The 23,428-nt window shown below is 45.4% G+C and overlaps 1 protein-coding gene across 1 annotated transcript; it reads right to left on the reverse strand.

The window, feature by feature from the left end:
- Positions 1-49: 49 nt before the first annotated feature.
- Positions 50-13,516, reverse strand: SDCBP2 (syndecan binding protein 2). Its single transcript, XM_069953689.1, has 9 exons — positions 13,397-13,516; positions 11,829-11,890; positions 11,329-11,440; positions 9,001-9,101; positions 7,310-7,471; positions 7,052-7,227; positions 4,060-4,231; positions 3,704-3,795; positions 50-1,326 (listed from the first exon to the last, which is right to left on the reverse strand). The coding sequence occupies exons 2-9, from the start codon at positions 11,877-11,879 to the stop codon at positions 1,272-1,274; spliced, it is 921 nt and encodes a 306-aa protein (XP_069809790.1). The 5' UTR covers positions 11,880-11,890; positions 13,397-13,516; the 3' UTR covers positions 50-1,271.
- Positions 13,517-23,428: the final 9,912 nt, after the last annotated feature.

Here is a 23,428-nt window from a genome sequence, read left to right on the forward strand (position 1 = left end):
TCCATCTGTGTTGGCGCCCGTCAGCCGGGGTCGTAGGAAGACGCGACAATTGTAAATCCTTTTCTCTTTTATTCACAATATACAGTTGTACATATCAGGTTACCAGCACTTGTCAAAGGTTATAGTGAAGTATATATACGTAACAGAACGCAATTGTGAACCTTAAAGGGAACCTGTCGCTAGGTTTATGGTGAGGGCAGTATAAACTAGTGACAGAAATGCTGAACAGATCGGTGTATTACTTACATCATTCTGTTGAGCCGTTCTTCTAATATGCAGGAGAATAGGATTTTTGCCACACCCCTTCCCCCGCCCTCCAGCTGCTGAGTGACAGTTGACTGCCTATACACAGCATGGATAGATAACTGCCAATCAGCAGCTGGTGGGCGGAGTTTGCTGTTGCTCATGAATATCCAGGACTACTGAGCTTGTGCACATAATAGAGAGGACTACTTAGTGTCCATGTTATTCAGGAGGAGATCTCTGGATCAGCTGCACAGAACAATGTAAGTGATACATCATTCTGTTCAGCTTCTCTGTCACTAGTTTATGCTACCCTGAGATGGGACACCATAGACCTACTGACAGTCTGTTTAAAGGGGGACTCCACTGTTGAACCCCATACTCACTATGTATGTTAAACCCCAGATCTGACCACCGTTTCATCTACTGCTTAGAAAAGCTGTGATCTTCTTGTTCCTTGGAGGACCAGATGCCGCGTGTTAGGCCGGTGGCTCCCAGAATGATAGTTACAGGAAGAGGAAATGGAACATTCCATTTATTACATATAAAAGGGGGGTTAGGTAAGTAAAAAAAAATCATGTAAGACAATCTCTCCAGCTATTGAAAAAGTACAATTCCTATCATGGCTTTCGGGGCATGCTGGGAGTTGTAGTTTTGCAGCAGCTGGAGAGCCCTGGTGAGATGATGGATCACGTCAAGGATCCAGACTGTCATTGATCTGCTGTGTCTACATCATGCCGACCTTTAACCTTACAGATAAGATGACATGTCCTCGGATAGCACGGCTCCTCGGCGTGCAGCCTCCCCTCCGCATAGTAGCTGAACCCTCTCCATGATAGATGTCACCATTCCTGGACACTGCTCTCTGCCGGATAAGACGGGAACAGTCCATAGGGTGGTGGTCGGGGTCCCGCAGAATGAGGTGACTGGTTACATAGATATATATATAGAAGTAAAGTGCATATAAGGCCTGGCTGCTCCTCCAGGCTCTCGGCCATATTCCTTAAGGTGCTTCCTGGTGGGTACGATTACACCTCTGGGATGGAGTGGTCCATGGAGTTCTTTATGAGTCCTGAAGACATTCTGTAAGACACCGAATCCACATGTCAGGTTACTACAAGCGTCCTCACTAGCTGCTGGGTTATCCCTGGTCCCTGACACCCTTTCACTCCCATGTCTTCCTTCTTCTATCAGATCACAGGTGTCCAACTCAGGCCCTCCAGCTGTTACATAACCACAATCCCCATCATGCTAAAGCTTTGGCTGTCCAGACATGATGGGAATTGTAGTTCAGCAGGAGCTGGAGGGCCGAAGGTTCCCCATCCTGTGTTATAAATCTTAACACTGACACACAACCTCTTAAAGGGATTATCCAGCACTGCAAAAACATGGCGCTTTCTTTCAGAGACAGCATGACTCTTGTCTCATGTTTGAGTGTAGGTTTTGCTACTCTTTTCTATTGAAGTCAGTGGAGCTAAAAGGGATCCTCTGGCGAAAATCTCCAGTCTTCCAGTACTTACCAGCTGCTGTATGTCCTGGAGACAAGTGGTGCTGTCACTGGAAGAAAGTGGCTATGTTTTTGTTGCTGGATAACCGCTTTTAATAACTCCTCACACCTTCACAGGTCACTTTTAGGTCCAGTCTACTAAGTAGCTGATAATACAATTAATCACATTGATCTTCCATTTTATGTACTAATCTGTGATGCTTTGTATGACGTCCATGATCCTGGTGGCCCGGCTGCAGACTGTGCAGTTCTCTATATAACACAGATGCTGGGGAATAGAGAGCGAGCGCTGAGGAGCTTTGCACGGCCCACAGCTGGGGATTAGGGTCATCTGCCACAGGGAACATTTGCAGATTGATGCAGAACACTGAGGCTTGATGGTAACGGACGGCAGGAATTACAGACGTTGTTGTATACTGGAATCTCATGCACGTTGCTCTGTACATGATGCAGTATGTCCTGTGGGTGGCCAACGCCTTAGGTTCTATACCAGAGATAGGGAATTCTTGGCACTCCAGCTGTTGCAAAACTACAATTACCATCAGGCCTAGGGTACAGGCATGATGGAAATTGTAGTTTTGCAACAGCTGAAGGGCCAAAGGTTCCCCATCCCTGGTCTACACCCATGTGCAGATTTTTTTTTTTAATTTCCAAAATCAGGAGCAGCTCATACATGGAGGACCTCTCCACTTTTTACAGCTGCAGACGGGGGCAGGAATAGGGGAATACACCTCATGGCTGCTTGTAAAGTTGATAAATTATCTTTTCCGTCTAAGCTAAAGTGTCCCAGGAGCTGGGCTGAGCTGCGGCATGCTCGCCTCCCTCCCCCTCTGCCTGCTCTGCATGATATACACTGAGCCTTGTACATCAGCCATGCAGGGCAGGGAGGCCAGAGGAGTGCATGCAGCAGCTCAGCCTCTTAACACTTAACCATTTTTTTTTTTTTTTTTACATTTCCTTTAATAAAGGTAAATAACTTTATATACTTTTTATTTCCCAGAATACTCCTTAAGGGTGCGTTCACACGTACAGGATCTGCAGCAGATTTGGTGGCACAGATTTGGATCTGCAACAGATCCGCAGCAGATTTGATGGCCTAGAATTGATTTGCTTTGAATCTGCAGCTTTAAATCTGCACCATCAAATCTGTTGCAGATCCTGTACATGTGAACGCACCCTTAGGCTTAGTTCACACAACATAAAAATAAGGACAAAATACGGCTGTATTTGGATAAATACGGCCTGAATAAAAGAACATGATCATTATTTCAGGCCGTATTTATCCAAATACAGCTTTATTTGCCCCATTTTTTTAATTTGTGTGAACTAGGCCTTAAGCTTAGAAGTAAACATGATTTTATAAGTTTGTAAACAGCTTGTGTGGCGTTCCAGGAGTCAGACTCTCACTGATCCAATATGGACAGGACCTCAGAATAAAAGTCCTAGAAATGCCCCTCAAGAAAAGCTAAGTAAAGGGGCTCCCCGCTATCAGGGATGTGACCCACTATAGACCCAGTAACAACCCTTATTAATAGCGTTGAGCAAACCTGTCAAAATGTTGGGGTTCGGCAACGTTACCGGAACCCTAAGGATATGTTCACACTGAGCAAATGGGGTGGAATTTCATGGTGGAACTCTCCACTGCGGAATCCCGCCTGCTTCAGTGTCAGACAGCATCTCTTTGGGAATTCCGCCCCATTTGCTCAGTGTGAACAATACCCAAACGCTATACGTTTGATTCCCTGCAGCTGCAAAAGTCAGATGCTGCTCATGGAGTGGCCAGGATAACGCGGATACGGCACAGACTGTAACCATGTTTTCCTGGACACACTAGGGTGGCATCCGACTTCTGCAGCTGCAGGAAGGTAGAACCGCTTGGGTTCGGGTAACGTTGCAGAACACAAACCTTTTGACAGGTTTACTCAGCACTGCTCCTTAGAGGGGAAGCCTTACTTTTTTACGATGTGTTCATAGATGACGGTCGGGATCACTGTGACCGTGACTGTGCGTCCGGCTGATGACAAAACGTTTTCTATCTCGCGGTCCTGAAAGAAGGAAATGACATTTAATACCGTACGTCTGTCTGTGCCGCGTCCGCTCTATAGACAGAGAATGATCACTCGCTTTACCCCGCACCACCACAGTCACTTGTATGATGCACAACACTCAGACCCCCATTCTCCTGCACGTCCATCATACATCACCTACAGCTATCACACATATATATATATATATATATATTCCCTATGACTATAGGGCCTTCCTCACACTATATACAGCCCGCACACGTCTCCTATAGATCTGCTCACCTTGAGTCCGATGACGTTCTGTCCGTTGACCTCGCACAGGTAGTGGTTGGTGAGCAGCCCGTTCCTGGCCGCCGAGCCGTCCTTCACCAGCGACGTGATCTTTCCCTTCTTGTAGACAAAGCCGACATGTCCCACTCCGTCCTTCTGTAGAGTGACTGTACGCTGGAATGGACTGGGGGAAAACACAAGTCACAATCAATGGCGCCCCCTACAGGTCTCTGTGAGTCATATCCAGAGCTGTAATCACAATTCTGTCAGGTCTCGAGAAGTGAAATCTTATTCATTATCCTGCTGGTTTAAGGTTTGTGCTCTGCTGTGGTGCATTATGGGAGATGTAGTATTTATATATAGTATACTGATGTAGGTAATATAATAACACTACAGTGTCCCTTTAAGGCCGCTGTTAGACTGTGACTTTGATTTGACCATGGTTGTGGCTGTCTGAGGTGATGACCTCTACGCGATGTATGGATTTTGCTTTGTGTTTTTTACTAAAAAATCGATATTGGACTATTTGTAGATTGTGTAATGATAGGAAAGACATGATGGAGTGAGCGAGCCGGAGGGGGGGGAGGGGGATTACTGGAAAATATTACAACAGGGCAATGCACTTATATCTAAGCCTGTTACCAGAAGAGGGCGCTGCCCCAATAATACCTGTGAGCTGACATATTGTGACCACTAGAGGGCACTGTGTCATATACTGACCTGATGCCCTGACCTCTAGAGGGCGCTGTGCCATACACTGACCTCATACCCTGACCTATAGCGGGTGCTGTGCCATATACTGATCTCATACCCTGACCTATAGCGGGCGCTGTGCCATATACTGATCCGATGCTCTGACCTCTAGAGGGCGCTGTGCCATATACTGATCTCATACCCTGACCTATAGCGGGCGCTGTGCCATATACTGATCTGATGCTCTGACCTCTAGAAGGTGCTGTGCCATATACTGATCTGATGCTCTGACCTCTAGAGGGCGCTGTGCCATATACTGATCTCATACCCTGACCTATAGCGGGCGCTGTGCCATATACTGATCCGATACTCTGACCTCTAGAAGGCACTGTGCCATATACTGATCTCATACCCTGACCTATAGCGGGCGCTGTGCCATATACTGATCCGATACTCTGACCTCTAGAGGGCGCTGTGCCATATACTGATCTCATACCCTGACCTATAGCGGGCGCTGTGCCATATACTGATCTCATACCCTGACCTCTAGAGGGCGCTGTGCCATATACTGATCTCATACCCTGACCTATAGCGGGCGCTGTGCCATATACTGATCCGATACTCTGACCTCTAGAGGGCGCTGTGCCATATACTGATCTCATACCCTGACCTATAGCGGGCGCTGTGCCATATACTGATCCGATACTCTGACCTCTAGAGGGCGCTGTGCCATATACTGATCTCATACCCTGACCTATAGCGGGCGCTGTGCCATATACTGATCTGATGCTCTGACCTCTAGAAGGTGCTGTACCATATACTGATCTTATACCCTGACCTATAGCGGGCGCTGTGCCATATACTGATCTGATGCTCTGACCTATAGCGGGTGCTGTGCCATATACTGATCTGATGCTCTGACCTCTAGAGGGTGCTGTACCATATACTGATCTCATACCCTGACCTATAGCGGGTGCTGTGCCATATACTGATCTGATGCTCTGACCTCTAGAGGGCGCTGTACCATATACTGATCTGATGCCTGACCTCTAGAGGACGCTGTACCATATACTGATCTTATACCCTGACCTATAGCGGGTGCTGTGCCATATACTTATCTGATGCTCCGACCTCTAGAGGGCGCTGTGCCATATACTGATCTGATGCCCTGACCTATAGCGGGCGCTGTGCCATATACTGATCTGATGCCCTGACCTCTAGAGGGCACTGTGCCATATACTGATCTGATGCCTGACCTCTAGAGGACGCTGTGCAATATACTGATCTGATGCCCTGACCTCTAGAGGGCGCTGTGCCATATACTGATCCGATACTCTGACCTCTAGAGGGCGCTGTGCCATATACTGATCTCATACCCTGACCTATAGCGGGCGCTGGGCCATATACTGATCCGATACTCTGACCTCTAGAGGGCACTGTGCCATATACTGATCTCATACCCTGACCTATAGCGGGCGCTGTGCCATATACTGATTTCATACCCTCACCTCTAGAGGGCGCTGTACCATATACTGATCTCATACCCTGACCTATAGCGGGCGCTGTGCCATATACTGATCTCATACCCTGACCTCTAGAGGGCGCTGTACCATATACTGATCTCATACCCTGACCTTTAGAGGGCGCTGTTCTGTTTATTTTCATACTGAGTATATGCGGCTGCTGCTGTCAGTGAATACATAGTATACGGGGGATATGTATCATGATTTGTTCCTGTTTCATAGATGTTTGTAGAGATAATAAAAGAATTGAAACCTACTTCTAGATTGGAACCTCTAGACATCGTCTCTGTTGTAAAACGTGTTCTGATTCTTTGTAGAATGACTAAGAATATACGTTCAGGCTAAAACTTCATACATCTGGTCCTAAATTATAACGTATAACAATATAAGGCTATCGGCTTCTAGAAAAGATGAGTGACAGACTGGATGTCCATCTTAGTGGGAGGCGTAATGGCGGCCATATTGGTTTGTTTCCCAAGTATAACAGTATCAGTTACACAGACATAGGGTGAGTGTCTCTATAAAGTGTCAGCAGGGAGAAGAGCAGGCTGTGTGCTTCTCTGTATCTTCCTGCAGGAGAAAGACTGTCCCATAGACTTACTATGATCAATCTCCTGCAGACAGGATATAGCAGGGAGGGAATACACTTAGCGGGCGCTTCTCCCATGGTTCTAGCCCCCAGACTGCTCACAACTTTTAATTGAAAAGGCTTTTTTTTGTGTCTGTACTTATTTAGGAGTAAGTCTTGAGTTCTGGACCCATGTTGTCAGTATACAGGGGTTACTCACCGGTCCCGGACTATCATGCTGATCCGGTCCTGTCCGGCTCTCTTCAGCGCCTTATGGGCCCGGTCGCTGCTCCACCCGGCACAGTCCTGATTATCGATCTGCAGGATCTGATCCCCGAACCTCAGGCCCACCAGGGAGGCCGGAGTATTGGCCTGGACCAGCTGCACAAACACCCCCTAGAAGAGAGACATTAGAGTCAGCCCCCCCGCCTCATCTCAGGCCCCCCAGCATGTGGACCCCACTCCTGCACCCCCTCACCTTATCCACAGCCCGCAGTCTCAGGCCCACCTTGCCGGTCTCGTCCTTACATAAGATCACCTCCCGGATTCCATTCTTAATTTCTGCTCGTCTCAGGCCGATGTCATTACCGGTGACCGGAGCCACCAGCCCCCCGGGGAGGGTGTGAGGGGTCGCCACCTCCTGCAGAAAGAGAATAATGGGGATATAGATCAGCCTGCTGTATATAATAGGGGATACAGATCAGCCTGCTGTATATAATAGGGGATACAGATCTGCCTGCTGTATATAATAGGGGATACAGATCTGCCTGCTGTATATAATAGGGGATACAGATCTGCCTGCTGTATATAATAGGGGATACAGATCTGCCTGCTGTATATAATAGGGGATACAGATCTGCCTGCTGTATATAATAGGGGATACAGATCAGCCTGCTGTATATAATGGGGATACAGAGCTGCCTACTGTATATAATGGGGATACAGAGCTGCCTACTGTTTATAATGGGATACAGATCTGCCTGCTGTATATAATAGGGGATACAGATCTGCCTGCTGTATATAATGGGGATACAGAGCTGCCTACTGTATATAATGGGATACAGATCTACCTGCTGTATATAATGGGGATACAGAGCTGCCTGCTGTATATAATGGGGATACAGAGCAGCCTGCTGTATATAATGGGGATACAGAGCAGCCTGCTGTATATAATGGGGATACAGAGCTGCCTGCTGTATATAATGGGCATACAGAGCTGCCTGCTGTATATAATGGGCATACAGAGCTGCCTGCTGTATATAATGGGGATACAGAGCTGCCTGCTGTATATAATGGGGATACAGAGCTGCCTGCTGTATATAATGGGGATACAGAGCTGCCTGCTGTATATAATGGGCATACAGAGCTGCCTGCTGTATATAATGGGCATACAGAGCTGCCTGCTGTATATAATGGGCATACAGAGCTGCCTGCTGTATATAATGGGGATACAGAGCTGCCTGCTGTATATAATGGGGATACAGATCTACCTGCTGTATATAATGGGAATACAGATCAGCCTGCTGTATATAATGGGGATACAGAGCTGCCTGCTGTATATAATGGGGATACAGAGCAGCCTGCTGTATATAATGGGGATACAGAGCAGCCTGCTGTATATAATGGGGATACAGAGCTGCCTGCTGTATATAATGGGGATACAGATCAGCCTGCTGTATATAATGGGGATACAGAGCTGCCTGCTGTATATAATGGGGATACAGAGCTGCCTGCTGTATATAATGGGGATACAGAGCTGCCTGCTGTATATAATGGGGATACAGAGCTGCCTGCTGTATATAATGGGGATACAGAGCTGCCTGCTGTATATAATGGGCATACAGAGCTGCCTGCTGTATATAATGGGGATACAGAGCTGCCTGCTGTATATAATGGGGATACAGAGCTGCCTGCTGTATATAATGGGGATACAGAGCTGCCTGCTGTATATAATGGGCATACAGAGCTGCCTGCTGTATATAATGGGGATACAGATCAGCTGTGAGGTGTATTAGGTCTGTATCATCCTCCTGACATATACAGCGATGTATACACTGACAGCAGATGACGCTGAGCTTTCCCATCCTCCTGATCACTTGGAGGGGGGGGGGGAAATCAGACGGATTTGCCCCCTTTACATGATAACTAAGGATGAAGAGCCGCACTCACGCTTCCTCCAGATGGAACCAGGGACAGGTTAAGCTGCAGCTCCTCGTCGGTCAGTGACAGTCCCATGTAATTGTTCAGTTCTGACAGGTTTGGGTAAAGACCTGAAATAAAAGAAACCCAATTATGATCCAGCAATGTCTATGGGGGGGGCTGTCATTCCCCAAAGACCCCTCTACTACATATCAATGTCTATGGGGGGCTGTCCTACCCCAAAGACCCCCTCCACCACATATCAATGTCTATGGGGGGCTGTCATACCCCAAAGACCCCTCTACCACATATCAATGTCTATGGGGGGCTGTCATGCACCAAAGACCCTTCCACCACATATCAATGTCTATATGGGCTGTCATACCCCAAAGACCCCCTCCACCACATATCAATGTCTATGGGGGGCTGTCATACCCCAAAGACCCCCTCCACCACATATCAATGTCTATGGGGGGCTGTCATACCCCAAAGACCCTTCCACCACATATCAATGTCTATATGGGCTGTCATACCCCAAAGACCCCCTCCACCACATATCAATGTCTATGGGGGGCTGTCATACCCCAAAGACCCCCTCCACCACATATCAATGTCTATGGGGGGCTGTCATACCCCAAAGACCCCCTCCACCACATATCAATGTCTTTTTGGGCTGTCACACCCCAAAGACCCCTCTACCACATATCAATGTCTATATGGGCTGTCATACCCCAAAGACCCCTCTACCACATATCAATGTCTATATGGGCTGTCATACCCCAAAGACCCCTCTACCACATATCAATGTCTATATGGGCTGTCATACCCCAAAGACCCCTCTACCACATATCAATGTCTATATGGGCTGTCATACCCCAAAGACCCCTCTACCACATATCAATGTCTATGGGGGCTGTCATTCCCCAAAGACCCCTCTACCACATATCAGTCATGTGACTGATGGCGGTCTCAGATCCCTAGGCTGATAACAGAGAACAATAGATTACACGTAACAGCACAGTAAATAGACATGTAAATATAGATGTGGTTGAGTCAGAGCCCGCACCCTCCTACATGTGGGCGACGTGTGGCCGCTTATCTGCAGGGCTCGTCAACTTGGTTACACCGCTGATCTCTAACCTTGAGAAAACACAGAGATCATGGAAAACCAATCAGCACCAGATAAGGAGACCGGACTCTGTACATCAACCTGTGGAGTCTATCAGGAGGCTGCAGTACCCGAGCTCCTCCACTAGAGGGATCACTCCACTATAGACTAACACACTGCGGTATCTACAGATACTGTCACACCCTGATACACTGTGACAAACACTCTGCATGTCCAGGCCTGCTGCTGCTCCGCGCCTCCTCTCTACTATGTATATGTGTCAACTCCAGATTGTTCTACAAAGATCAGCTTGGGGTCTAATGTGCTGCAGACCATATTTAAAGGGGTAGTTCACAAAAAAAATGTTTCTATTCAATCAACTGGTACTCGAAAGTGCCAGAGATTTGTAATTTACTTCTATTAAAAAAAAAAAAATCGAAATTCTTTCAGTACTTATCAGCTGCTGTATGTCCTGCAGGAAGTGGTGTATTCTCTCCAGTCTGACACAGTGCTCTCTGCTGCCACCTCTGTCCATGTCAGGAACTGTCCAGAGCAGCAGCAAATCCCCATAGAAAACCTCTCCTGCTTTGGAAAGTTCCTGACATGGACAGAGGTGGCAGCAGAGAGCACTGTGTCAGACTGTAGAGAATACACTACTTCCTGCAGGACATACAGCAGCTGATAAGTACTGGAAGACTGGATATTTTTAAAAAAAAGTAATTTACAAATCTCTGGCACTTGCTGGGACTAGATTATTAGGAAGAAACCTTTTTGGGTGAACTATCCCTTTTAAATGAGGCCTCCATCAAAATACGTCTTACTATGGTAGAGGAGTGGTTTCAGTACTGCCAGGCTATCCTGCCCCCTAGCTGTCAGACAATGGCACTACATCTAGGCCATCATCACCTTCCTCCCTACAGCTGTTGCAAAACTATAATTCCCATTATGCCTGGTTAAACAAAGGGAATGATGGGATTTGTAGATTTGCAACAGCTGGAAAGCTGAAGGTTCCCTATTCTTGCTGTAATACGATGATGAGGGCCTAGCTGTAATGCCATTGTCTGACAGCTAGGGGGCAGCTTAGCTGGGGGTCCTTTTGAGTGATGGTCAATATGGCTGCTCTAGAGTTCAGTGGGGGAGTATGCAGTATCTTTACTAGACCACTATTCCATTATAAAGGGGGGGCGTCCGTTCTGATGCCCCGGGGGTCTCTGTAGTCATCCCCTGTGATCCTATGAGCTGTCACTTACCCTGTGCAGCGGGCCCTGAGGGGGCAGATGGCATGATGGCGGCATGCTGTTGTTGTTGTTGTTGCTGCTGCTGTTGATGATGATGGTGCTGTTGTTGTTGGATGGCCTGTGCCTGAAAGAGACAGAAACAAGCGGTCACTCTCCATTAACCCATGAGTCACCCGTGATGGCGCCATATCTGTTATTGTATCACGTGAGATAACAGAACGGTGTGATCCTGCGGGGAATGTCACATGGCACAAACACAAGGAGGCCGGACGGGCGTCACGTGATGTCACCACCATCCTGTGACTCAGGGCTTTCCTATGTGGTGTAGTCACCTGTATAAGACGGGTAATTCACCTGCCTATCTGCAGCTGCTGCAAAAACTTCCAGCATGCTCTTGTGCAATCACACAAATGAGAACAATCTAGGTTAAGCGGTGAGGCGCCTAACCTCAAATCTATGAAGAGAAAGGGGGCGGGGCCCTTTAAATAAAGGGATCTGACTGGGGAGCTCACCTGTAAGGCCCGGTCCACCTTCAGATCCTCCAGAGACGGGTACAGAGACATGACTGCCGGACCTGAAACAAGAGCAGCCTACTGGTTATACAAGGCAAGAAGGGAGGTGCTGCGCTCTGCAGGCTAGTGTTCCCTGGTATCAGCCGTTACAGGCAATGCTCTTCAATGGGGATATTTTTACCAAAGTGGGAACATAACCCTTACACATACTTGTAGGAAAAGTGCTCAGGGCTCAGCAGATCCAGTTAGACAGAACTGCAGAATGCGCAATGCTCTGCAGATCTAGTTACAGGTAAGTGGAGATGGTGCAATGCCCTGCAGGTCTAGTTACAGGTAAGTGGAGATGGTGCAATGCTCTGCATATCTAGTTACAGGTAAGTGGTAGATGGTACAATGCTCTGCAGATCTAGTTACAGGTAAGTGGTAGATGGTGCAATGCTCTGCAGATCTAGTTACAGGTAATTGGAGATGGTGTAATGCTCTGCAGATCTAGTTAGAGGAGACTGGTGCACTAGTCACAAAGCTTTCCCAGCCTCCAGAACGGCGACTCTCCCTAGTGACTCTACTATTGGGTGATGTTACTAGAGCAGGGGGATGCGTCATCGCATTACTAGGAAGAACAGACATTCAGGGGTCTGGGAAAGCTGGGTGACCATGAAATGTACAAGGAAGCCGACACTGCAGGAAGTGAGTGTGTGATGTGGTCACTGGATCCCTGTGAATCACAACCTGACCTGGTCACAATGTCCGGTTATTAGGCGGTAAATCGGCGTCACCTTGTGGGTGCGACCGGTGATACTGTCCGTAATATTCGTCAGGTCGGGGATCATCACAATTACCTGGCCAATTATTATTTTACAGCTGCTAGACGTTGTGAAACTACAACTCCCAGCTGCGGCTGTCAGGGCATGCTGGGGGTTGTAGTTTCACAACAGGCTCCAGTTCTATAGGTTATACATTCTAGCATTTCCTATTATCTGTTTCTGGGAAAGCTGGGTGACATGCAATATGGCGGCCTATATCGCCCCACAGCATTTCTATACAATCTGCACTGATCTGCCATTCAGAAGCCTGGGAAAGCTGGGTGGCAATATACCGGAAACAACATTAGGAGACACAAATATACAATTAAACATGAAAAAGACAAAAGATTCTCATGTAACACTATGGGATAACATAGAGGAGGGGGAGACGGCTATAGAGAAGGGGAAGGGTGTAAGATTTCAAGGTAGACATATGACGAGGACGACATATTGTCCCCCGGGGGCCACAAACACAAGTAAACATGAGACCGGAATGACAGGAAGAAAAAGAAAAAAAATTAAGAAACGAGGGACTCAAAGCCATAAAATTCTCAGGGCTCTTCTACCTCCTGTATACACCCTGCTATATAAATATATACTGATGTAGCAGAGCTGAGTTAGTACGTTACCTATTGTGGTAAGCGTGAGACCACATAACACTTCAAATATGACACACTCCACTCTGCTACATCTATGAGCTGAGTATGTGTTACACCTCCTCTGATTGTTATACTGGGGAGATGTAACAGGAGGACAGGTGCTCACCTGGTGAGTGTGCGCTCGCTCTCTTCTTGGCTCTGGCTCACCTGTCCTTCTGCTCGCTCTCTATATGTTTTCTCCAGCAGGGAGGGGCAGTGACATCACACGGGTCACAAGACTGTGAGGTCAGAAATGGGAAGTGGGAGAACAGGTTAGACATGATGGCAGGAGAGCTGCGTACCTGTAATGACATCAATGGATTTCAGCCTCTTTCCACTAGTCACTAGGTGTTACTCAGTGCACATGTCTTAAAGGGGACCCGTCACATAATTGCCCTCAAAGTCACGTGTGTGAATGGGGTTTAGAGAAACTATTGGTGTGCACTGCACAGCACTCCACAGCTGATTTTCATAATAGTGCCATAGAGTGTATATATAATATTGCCATATAATCCATAAATAATAGTGCCATAGAGTGTATATATAATATTGCCATATAATCCATAAATAATAGTGCCATAGAGTGTATATATAATATTGCCATATAATCCACAAATAATAGTACCATAGAGTGTATATATAATATTGCCATATAATCCATAAATAATAGTACCATAGAGTGTATATATAATAGTGCCATAGAGTGTATATGTAATAGTGCCATATAATCCATAAATAATAGTGCCATAGAGTGTATGTATAACAGTGACATATAATCCATAAATAATAGTGCCATACAGTGTATGTATAACAATGCCATATAATCCACAAATAATAGTGCCATACAATATATGTATAAAAGTGCCAAATAATCCACAAATAAGTGTCACAGAATGCCTAAAATAATAGTGTCATACTGTGCCCAATATATTAGTTTCAAAAAGGGTGTAAATTAAAGTGCCATACGTTGCCTAAATAATAATAATGCTACATAGTACCCTAATACTACTATAAAGAACCATGGGGGCAATGTATCACTGGAGGTGTAAATATATTTGTGTGTATATGAAGTCTTTGTATGTAAGTGTCAAATTTATTAAAAAGGCTCATGGACCTTCAGAATAATAATAGTACCACCAAACAGTGCATAAATATTAGAAAACAGCAATAATCCAGAGCCAAAGTGCAGGAATAAATACTGCTTCACCAGCGGTAAACTAGTACCTCAGTCCAAAAATAAATACTGCTCCACCCATAGAAAACCAACACCAAGGTGTACCAACCAGCAGTACACAAACACAACAGTACTTAAATACATACCATTCCATCTTAATAATCAAACACCAAACTGCAGCAATATATAATGCTCCACCTGTACTAACCCAACACCACAGTGCAGGAGTACACGTTTCACCACTTGTAGTAAACCAACACTGAAGTGCAGCAATAAATACAGCTCCACCTGAACTAACCCAACACCACAGTGCAGTGTACGTAGTCCGCCACCTGTGGTAAACCAACACTGCAGTGCAGCAATAAATACTGCTCCACCTGAGCTAACCCAACACCACAGTGCAGTGTACGTAGTCCGCCACCTGTGGTAAACCAACACTTCAGTGCAGAAATAAATACTGCTCCACCTGTAGTAAAGTAACATAGCATTGCTTCAAAACATACTACTCCATCTAATTGCAGAAATAAATACTGCTCCACCTGTAGTTATCTAACACCATAGTGCAGAGGTAGTATGTACACCTATAGTAAACCAATACCAAATTGCAGGAATAAATACTGCTCTACCTGAACTAACCCAACACCACAGTGCAGTGTACATAACCCACCACCTGTGGTAAACCAACACTGCAGTGCAGCAATAAATACTACTCTACCTTTAGTTATCTAACACCATAGTGCAGAGGTACATACCGCTCCACCTGTTGTAAACCAATACTAAAGTGCAGGAATAAATACTGCTCCACCTGTAGTTATCTAACACCATAATGCAGCGATACATACTGCTCCACCTGTAGTAAACCAACACTGCAGTGCAGCAATAGATACTGTTCCACCTGTAATTATCTAACACCATAGTGCAGTAATACCCCTTTTCCCTTGCCTTGCTAACATTTATGCCCCTCTATGATAGGGTTCCATTGATTCTAATGGAGTCACGTCATGAAGGGGGTGGAGTTTCTTCCCACTAAGGCTGGGTTGGCCCGCCTCCAGTGCTTCAGCCTGGGCCTGGTGGTACAATCACTTTAACTGTTCCTAAATTATAGTGCCATAAAGAGCCTACATAATGGTGCCATGTAAAAGTGCTGTAAAATACCTTAATTATAGTGTCATATGAAGCAAAAATAATACCGTACACTGTATAAATACCCAATAAATCATTCCATAAATTCACGTTATTATGGTGTAATATATTGTGTGGTAATATATGGTATGGTGTATTTATATAGTGTAATATATTGTGTACTGATTCCATATGATCATCAGATAATGGTGCCATACAAAGACCAGGCTAGTGTCAGTGTCAAAATAACCACATTACACACACAATAAACGTTAAGGGAGCGTTCACACGTACAGGATCTGCAACTTCAAATCTGTGACATCAAATCTCCTGCCGATCCTGTACGTGTGAACGCACCCTAAACAATAGTGCCCTGATGACGCTGGTTGACGAAGTGAAGCGCTTAGTTATCTCCACAATCCGCTCATCAGCTGCTGCCTTATAACTCACTGCCGCTCCATGACGGGTGCCTGGAAAAGCTGGATCCAGTCCTGGGAAACTGGGAGACATTTCCCAGGACTGGATGCAGCTTTTCCAGCCCCCGGGGTGGAGCGGCAGTGATATATAAGGCAGCAGCTGAAGAGCGGATTGTGGAGATAACTAAGCGCTTCGCTTCATTGTTACTGTAGATTCGCTCATCTCTACTCGCTATATAGATGTCCGTTTGAGAATGCCATCCGCTGCCCCCACACCACCTGCAGTTCACTTATAACAGTACCTGCTATGGACGGTGTCTGTATAATAACAGCCACAGGGCACACGTCCAAGACAACGTCCCCAAGCTGTTTACTGTAGGGTCCTGCAAACAGCTCCTCAGATCTCAGCTTCCTGGACCCTGTGATTGTGACATATTTAAAGGGGTTATCCTGCGCTACAAAAACATGGCCACTTTTTTCCCCTCTCTTGTCTCCAGATTGGGTGGGGTTTGGTTCCATTGAAGTAAATGGAGCTTAATTGCAAACTACACCTGAACTGGAGACAAGAGAGGGGGAAAAGTGGCCATGTTTTTGTAGCGCTGGATAACCCCTTTAAGCTTTAGGCCAGTGGACTCTACTGGATTTTACTGGTGTTATAGAGAAGCATTGCTGAGGACATTAGCGGAAAATTATCACACATGCTGTAAAGTGAAACTGGCTCAGTTGCCCCTAGCAACCAATCAGAGTCCACCTTTCATTCCTCACAGACTCTTTGGAAAATGAAAGGTGGAATCTGATTGGTTGCTAGGGGCAACTGAGCCAGTTTCACTTTACAGCATGTGTGATAAATCTCCCCCATTGTGTCCAGATGGGGAAATCTCGGAGCTGTATTGAATGGGACTCAGACCCTCATCCACTGGATATCAATGGGGCCTCCAACAATGTCGTCTGATAAGTATCTACGGCAGATTCCGGCCATCCCTTTCAGAGGGACGTCCCCTTTAAAAAAGCCTGGACAGCATTACACTGTTACATCTGCTCCATTGTTATAACCGAGAAGTATATGCAAAGTCTAAAGATCAATAATGATGCTATAAATAGTGAGAGCTGTCCTGTGATCACACACCCGCAGATAGCAGACGTGTTACATCACCATACGTGTCACGCACTAACAGGGTCAGGTGAGCTCCTGGACTGTCTGATAATAAATGATAACATACTGTATCTAGGACAACAGGGATTTATCAGTTCTATAGGTAGGCACATAGGTGGCGGCATTACATATGGGGCAGTGTTACTATAATACTGGCCCCCTCCCTATGTATAATAATATAATTACTACAGTTCAGGTGTGGAGTAGGTGGGGGGGGGGGGGGGGGGGGGGGGGGGCAACACTGGCTGCTCTCAGGTATCTGGGCTTCACTGGACAAAATAGTGATTCGGACTGTACGGTGGTGCTCCAAGGCATAAGTGTACAGTGCAGCTAGTAGAAGAAAAAAGCTTAGGCACTCACCGTATCTCTGCAAAATTCTCGTTATTAATCCATGAAATGTGCAGAGAGAAGCAGGTGCGTCCTCACAGACAACGATTGTTTCGCGCATCAGCGCATCTTCTGGTCCTTTTCTCCACCAGAATATGCAATGACACACGAAACAATCGTTGTCTGTGAGTACGCACCTGCCTGAACACTCCCTCTCCCTGCATTTCATGGATTAATAACGAGAATTTTGCAGAGATATGGTGAGTGCCCAAGCCTTTTCCTTCTACTAGCATAACTACTACAGTATAAAACTGCCTTCTATATACAGGAATATAACTACTATAATACTGCCTCCTATATACAAGAATATAACTACTATAATACTGCTCCTATATACAAGAATATAACTACTATAATACTGCTCCTATATACAGGACTATAACTACTATAATACTGCTCCTATATACAGGAATATAACTACTATAATACTGCTCCTATATACAGGAATATAACTACTATAATACTGCTCCTATATACAGGAATATAACTACTATAATACTGCTCCTATATACAAGAATATAACTACTATAATACTGCTCCTATATACAGGAATATAACTACTATAATACTGCCCCTATATACAGGAATATAACTACTATAATACTGCTCCTATATACAGGAATATAACTACTATAATACTGCTCCTATATACAGGAATATAACTACTATAATACTGCTCCTATATACAAGAATATAACTACTATAATACTGCTCCCTATATACAGGAATATAACTACTATAAGCACAAGCAAATAGATGTGTTGGCACTATCAGTGACCCGTGATTTGTGTGGAGCTGTTTATGTTTTCAGATTAAGTGTCTTTGTGAGATGAGGAGCGTTGTAGTCTTTGTTGGCTGAGTGATCTCAGTGACATTCATGCATTACAGTGGTGCTCAGCGTAAATGAGAAAGCAATTCATTTAATCAGCACAAGCCATTGAGGAAGTAAAGACCAGCGGCACTCACCGGGTTGATGCAGTTATGATGATTTATTGATACGATGTCATCTTGCAGATAAGCTCAGGGCAGGGGGAGACAGGTTATATACAGGAATATAACTACTATAATACTGCTCCTATATACAGGAATATAACTACTATAATACTGCTCCTATATACAGGGATATAACTACTATAATACTGCTCCTATATACAGGAATATAACTACTATAATACTGCTCCTATATACAGGGATATAACTACTATAATACTGCTCCTATATACAGGAATATAACTACTATAATACTGCCCCCTATATACAGGAATATAACTACTATAATACTGTCCCCTATATACAGGAATATAACTACTATAATACTGCTCCTATATACAGGAATATAACTACTATAATACTGCTCCTATATACAGGAATATAACTACTATAATACTGCTCCTATATACAGGAATATAACTACTATAATACTGCTCCTATATACAGGAATATAACTACTATAATACTGCTCCTATATACAGGGATATAACTACTATAATACTGCTCCTATATACAGGGATATAACTACTATAATATGCACAAGCCAAAAAGACAGAAATGGCTGCACATCGCACCCATGGCTGACACGAAAGCTTATTCAGCTACATTTAAAACCAACATCAGAAGTTAGTATATAATTTGGCCAAACCATATTGCCTCATGTACCACGTGCAGGTCTTCTGATACACGAGTCCCTAACCAAAAAACATCATTGTGTCGGTCAGCAACCACAATCCCCGCAAAGCATGCACAAGCAGAGAAGGGTGGCCACGGAATGGCCCTGCAACCCCATTGTCACAGGACCAGACCCTAAAGGGCCCCCCCAAACAGAAAAAGTGGACGACAAGCAACACAAGTGTGAACAAGCTCTTACCTCTCTCCATTCCTCTGCAGGTAGAATGGGAGAATACTAGGAGATCCTCCCCTTATGTACACAGGTGCTTCCTGCTAATTAGGCAATTTCTGTCTTGTTGGCTTGTGCATATTTTATGTATTCTGTCCCTTTTTTCATTGTGGCTAGCACTCGTGCTTTGTAAGACCCATGTGATCCTAATTAGCAGGAAGCACCTGTGTACATAAGGGGCGGATCTCCTAGTATTCTCCCATTCTACCTGCAGAGGAATGGAGAGAGAGGTAAGAGCTTGTTCACACTTGTGTTGCTTGGCGTCCACTTTTTCCGACGGTGGCGCCTGCGGGGTCCGAGGGGGCCCTTTAGGGTCTGGTCCTGTGACAGTGGGGTTGCAGGGCCATTCCGTGGCCCCCCTTTCTCTGCTTGCGCACGTTTTGCGGAGATTGTGGTCGCTGACCGGCACAGTTTTTTGGTTAGGGACTCGTGTATCAGAAGACCTGCACGTGGTACATGAGGCAATATGGTTTGGCCAAATTATATACTAACTTCTGATGTTGGTTTTAAATGTAGCTGAAGGTTACAAACCCACACACCGTATACGCAGCAGATACGCAGCAAAAACGCAGCAGATTTGAAGCAGATTTGGTGGTGCAGATTTGATGCTGTGTTCAGTTATTTAGATCTAATCTGCTGCGTATTTGTTGCGTATTTGCTGCGTATCGCAGCAGTAAATAAGCTGAGTATACGGTGTGTGGATTTGTACCCGAATAAGCTTTCGTGTCAGCCATGGGTGCGATGTGCAGCCATTTCTGTCTTTTTGGCTTGTGCATATAACTACTATAAAACTGCTCCTATATACAAGAATATAACTACTATAATACTGCTCCTATATACAAGAATATAACTACTATAATACTGCTCCTATATACAGGAATATACTACTATAATACTGCTCCTATATACAAGAATATAACTACTATAATACTGCTCCTATATACAGGAATATACTACTATAATACTGCTCCCTATATACAGGAATATAACTACTATAATGCGGTTCAGGGAAGAAACAGAGTGCTGCACCTCACACCTATGGCTGATACTAGTGCCCCTAGGCTAAAATAAAAAACACATCAGAATTTTGTGTATGAATTGATCAAGCCATACTGCCCCATGTACCTCGTGCAGGTATCTGATACACATGGGTCCCCACACTAAGTCCACACCGTGCCAGTCAGTGGCCACCAACCCCGCAGGCGTGCACAGTCAGGGAACGGGGGCCATGGGACGGCCCTGCGACCCCCATGCCACAGGACCAGACCCACAAACACCACACCAGAACCCGGCCAGCACCGCCGGCGGAGAAGGTCGCCCCCAAACAGCACAAGTCTGGATAAGGTATTGCACTCACCATAGCTGCAGCAGACAGAATGGGAAAAAAACAGGAGGGATTAAAACCATGTGCACTCAGGTGTCTCCTGCTAATTACGGTCATGTGGGTCTCACCAGGAGGAGTGCAAAACACGGAGAAAAGAGAGAAACAAAATGCGGTTCAGGGAAGAAACAGAGTGCTGCACCTCACACCTATGGCTGATACTAGTGCCGCTAGGCTAAAATAAAAAACACATCAGAATTTTGTGTATGAATTGATCAAGCCATGCTGCCCCATGTACCTCGTGCCGGTATCTGATACACATGGGTCCCTACACTAAGTCCACACCGTGCCAGTCAGTGGCCACCAACCCCGCTGGGTTTTGGTGAGGCTTTTTGGGTCTGGTGCTGTGACATTGGGGTTGCAGGGCCGTTTCATGGCCTCCCTTCCCTGCACGTGCACGCTTTGCGGGGTTGGCGGTCGCTGACTGACACGGTGTGGAGTTAGCGTAGGGACCCGTGTGGACCAGAGGACCTGCGCGTTGTTACACGGGGCAATATGGCTTGATCAATTCATATACAGACACTCTGGTGTTGATTTTTAATATAGGCCTAGCGGCATTAGTATCAGCCATAGATGGGATGTGCAGCCGTTCCATTCTCTCCAGTTCATAACTACTATAATACTGCTCCTATCTTTAATAATATATCTACCATAATATTGGGGAGGAAGGGATGGAAGGAGCAGGTGTACACCCCTGATTGCCCTGGAAAGCAAGTAAAGCCTAATATACAGTCAGTAGCTCTGGGGTGAGTGCAGGCTTTCTCTCTCTTCATGTAAATTAATACTACTATAATACTAATGTAGTATATGGAGGCACAGAGAGGGTCAAACTACCATATATCGGCAATTCAGAGGGGCCTAAATACTATATGGGAGCAAAGAGGGACCTAACTACTATATGGAGACACAGAGGGTCCTAACTACTGTATGGAAGCAGAGGCATATCTACTACATGGAGGCACAGAAGGACCTGGTTACTATATTAAGCCTCTCTATTATATTAGAGCACAGGGGGCTGAAGAAGTTGGATGCATCCCTAGGGAGTTCTGGAAAAGAAGGATACAACCATAGGCTGTCCCGTTCTTAAAGGGTTATCCAGCGCTACAAAAACATGGCCACTTTTCCCCCTACTGTTGTCTCCAGTTCAGGTGCGGTTTGCAATTAAGCTCCATTTACTTCAATGGAACTGAGTTTCAAAACCTGACCCAAACTGGAAACAACAGTAGGGGGAAAGTGGCCATGTTTTCATAGCGCTGGATTACCCCTTTAAGACATTTGTGTAAACCTTGTGTTACCTACCACTGGTGACACTGAGAAGTATCACATGAGGTTTCTGGTTCTGTCTATAGGCTCAGAATATGAGTACTTACATTATATGTGAGCGACCAGAGTTCAAATCCCATTGCTGGCTGTTAGGATATTGGTGGGGACAGCTCCTTATAGGTGTAATCACTTTCTTTTGCAATAGTGTATAAATCCTCAAGGAAGTGGAACACAACAAAGAGTGGTGAGTCTCCTAGGAGCAAGTTGTGTGTAGTGTGGAGACCTCGGTTCAAATCCCTTTCCTGCCTCTTGATATACTGCATCCCCATTGATTATGGAAGCATCATGATAGCTGCTGGTGTGGCCACTATTGCCCATTATTCTTATTTAGTAGATTATGTTGCTGTGTATAAGTTTTAGAGCTGACACTGAGGATCACATCTGAGATGTCTGTGGCCTGAAGCCTTGCTTGTACAGGTCTTCCCTTGGGAGCCCTGGGTCCAAATCCCTGGCTTGCCCTTTCGTTAAATTGTAACTTGCTACCTGTACTAACCACTAAGCCAAAACTTGGGGTGAGAAGAAGACTCCTTGGTGAAGTCCCTGGTGGAGGAGCTTGATGTCGGCTCCTGGGTGCTCTATGTGGATGTTGTTTCAGGACACCTGATGCTATGTAAATAATGTGCAGCGTTGGGGAAGGACTTTTAGTCTGGAAGGAGTCTTGGTCCGCCATTCATGAGCCTATTCCTGGGACTCTCCTATTCTCCAGTGAGCCGCCTTTCTATCACTTCTCACTGATGATACTGAGAAATCTCACCCATGGTCTCCAGTTCTGGCTGTAGGTCAGTGGTATCAGCAAGTCACATAGCTATAGTATGTGGGAGACCAGGGTTCTAATCCTTCGTTCTTTCTTACTCTGTGAGCAAGGAGCAGATAGCTACAAAATGTTATGTGTAATCATATCACCAGCAGAGAAGGCAGAATAGTGAGTGCAGCTCTGAAGTATAATATAGGATTAGTAATGTATGTACACAGTGACCTCACCAGCAGAATAGTGAGTGCAGTTCTGGAGTATAATGCAGGAAATAACTTTTTGGAAAAAAAAAAAAAAAAACACATTAGAAAGTGACCACTGGAAAATAAAACGAACAAAGTTGTGGAACACTGTGTGTGCACATGGTCCTATGAACTTACAATCTGTAGCCAGCAGGGGGCGCTCCTCATAGACCATTCTCCTAAGGAAATAGACAAAGTTTACCAGGCCAAATTATTTATATAAGAGAGAAGCGATGACTACGGCTGATCGGAGCTTTAATGGATGATATAAATGACTCTGGAAGAAGTAGTAAAACTCCATTAAAGTTCAGGCTCC

Source organism: Dendropsophus ebraccatus, chromosome 14 (assembly GCF_027789765.1).
Source record: "Dendropsophus ebraccatus isolate aDenEbr1 chromosome 14, aDenEbr1.pat, whole genome shotgun sequence".
In the NCBI taxonomy this organism is placed as follows: Eukaryota; Metazoa; Chordata; class Amphibia; order Anura; family Hylidae; genus Dendropsophus; species Dendropsophus ebraccatus.

What these genes read in the sequence shown, in the direction of transcription:
- SDCBP2 (XM_069953689.1), bottom strand. Translation starts at nt 11,879, where the DNA reads ATGTCTCTGTACCCGTCTCTGGAGGATCTGAAGGTGGACCGGGCCTTA. An exon ending in CTCAGGGCCCGCTGCACAGG is followed by an intron (nt 9,102 to 11,328) that starts GTAAGTGACAGC and finishes CTTTTATTTCAG; the next exon opens with GTCTTTACCCAAACCTGTCA. An exon ending in AGCATGATAGTCCGGGACCG is followed by an intron (nt 4,232 to 7,051) that starts GTGAGTAACCCC and finishes GTTTTCCCCCAG; the next exon opens with TCCATTCCAGCGTACAGTCA.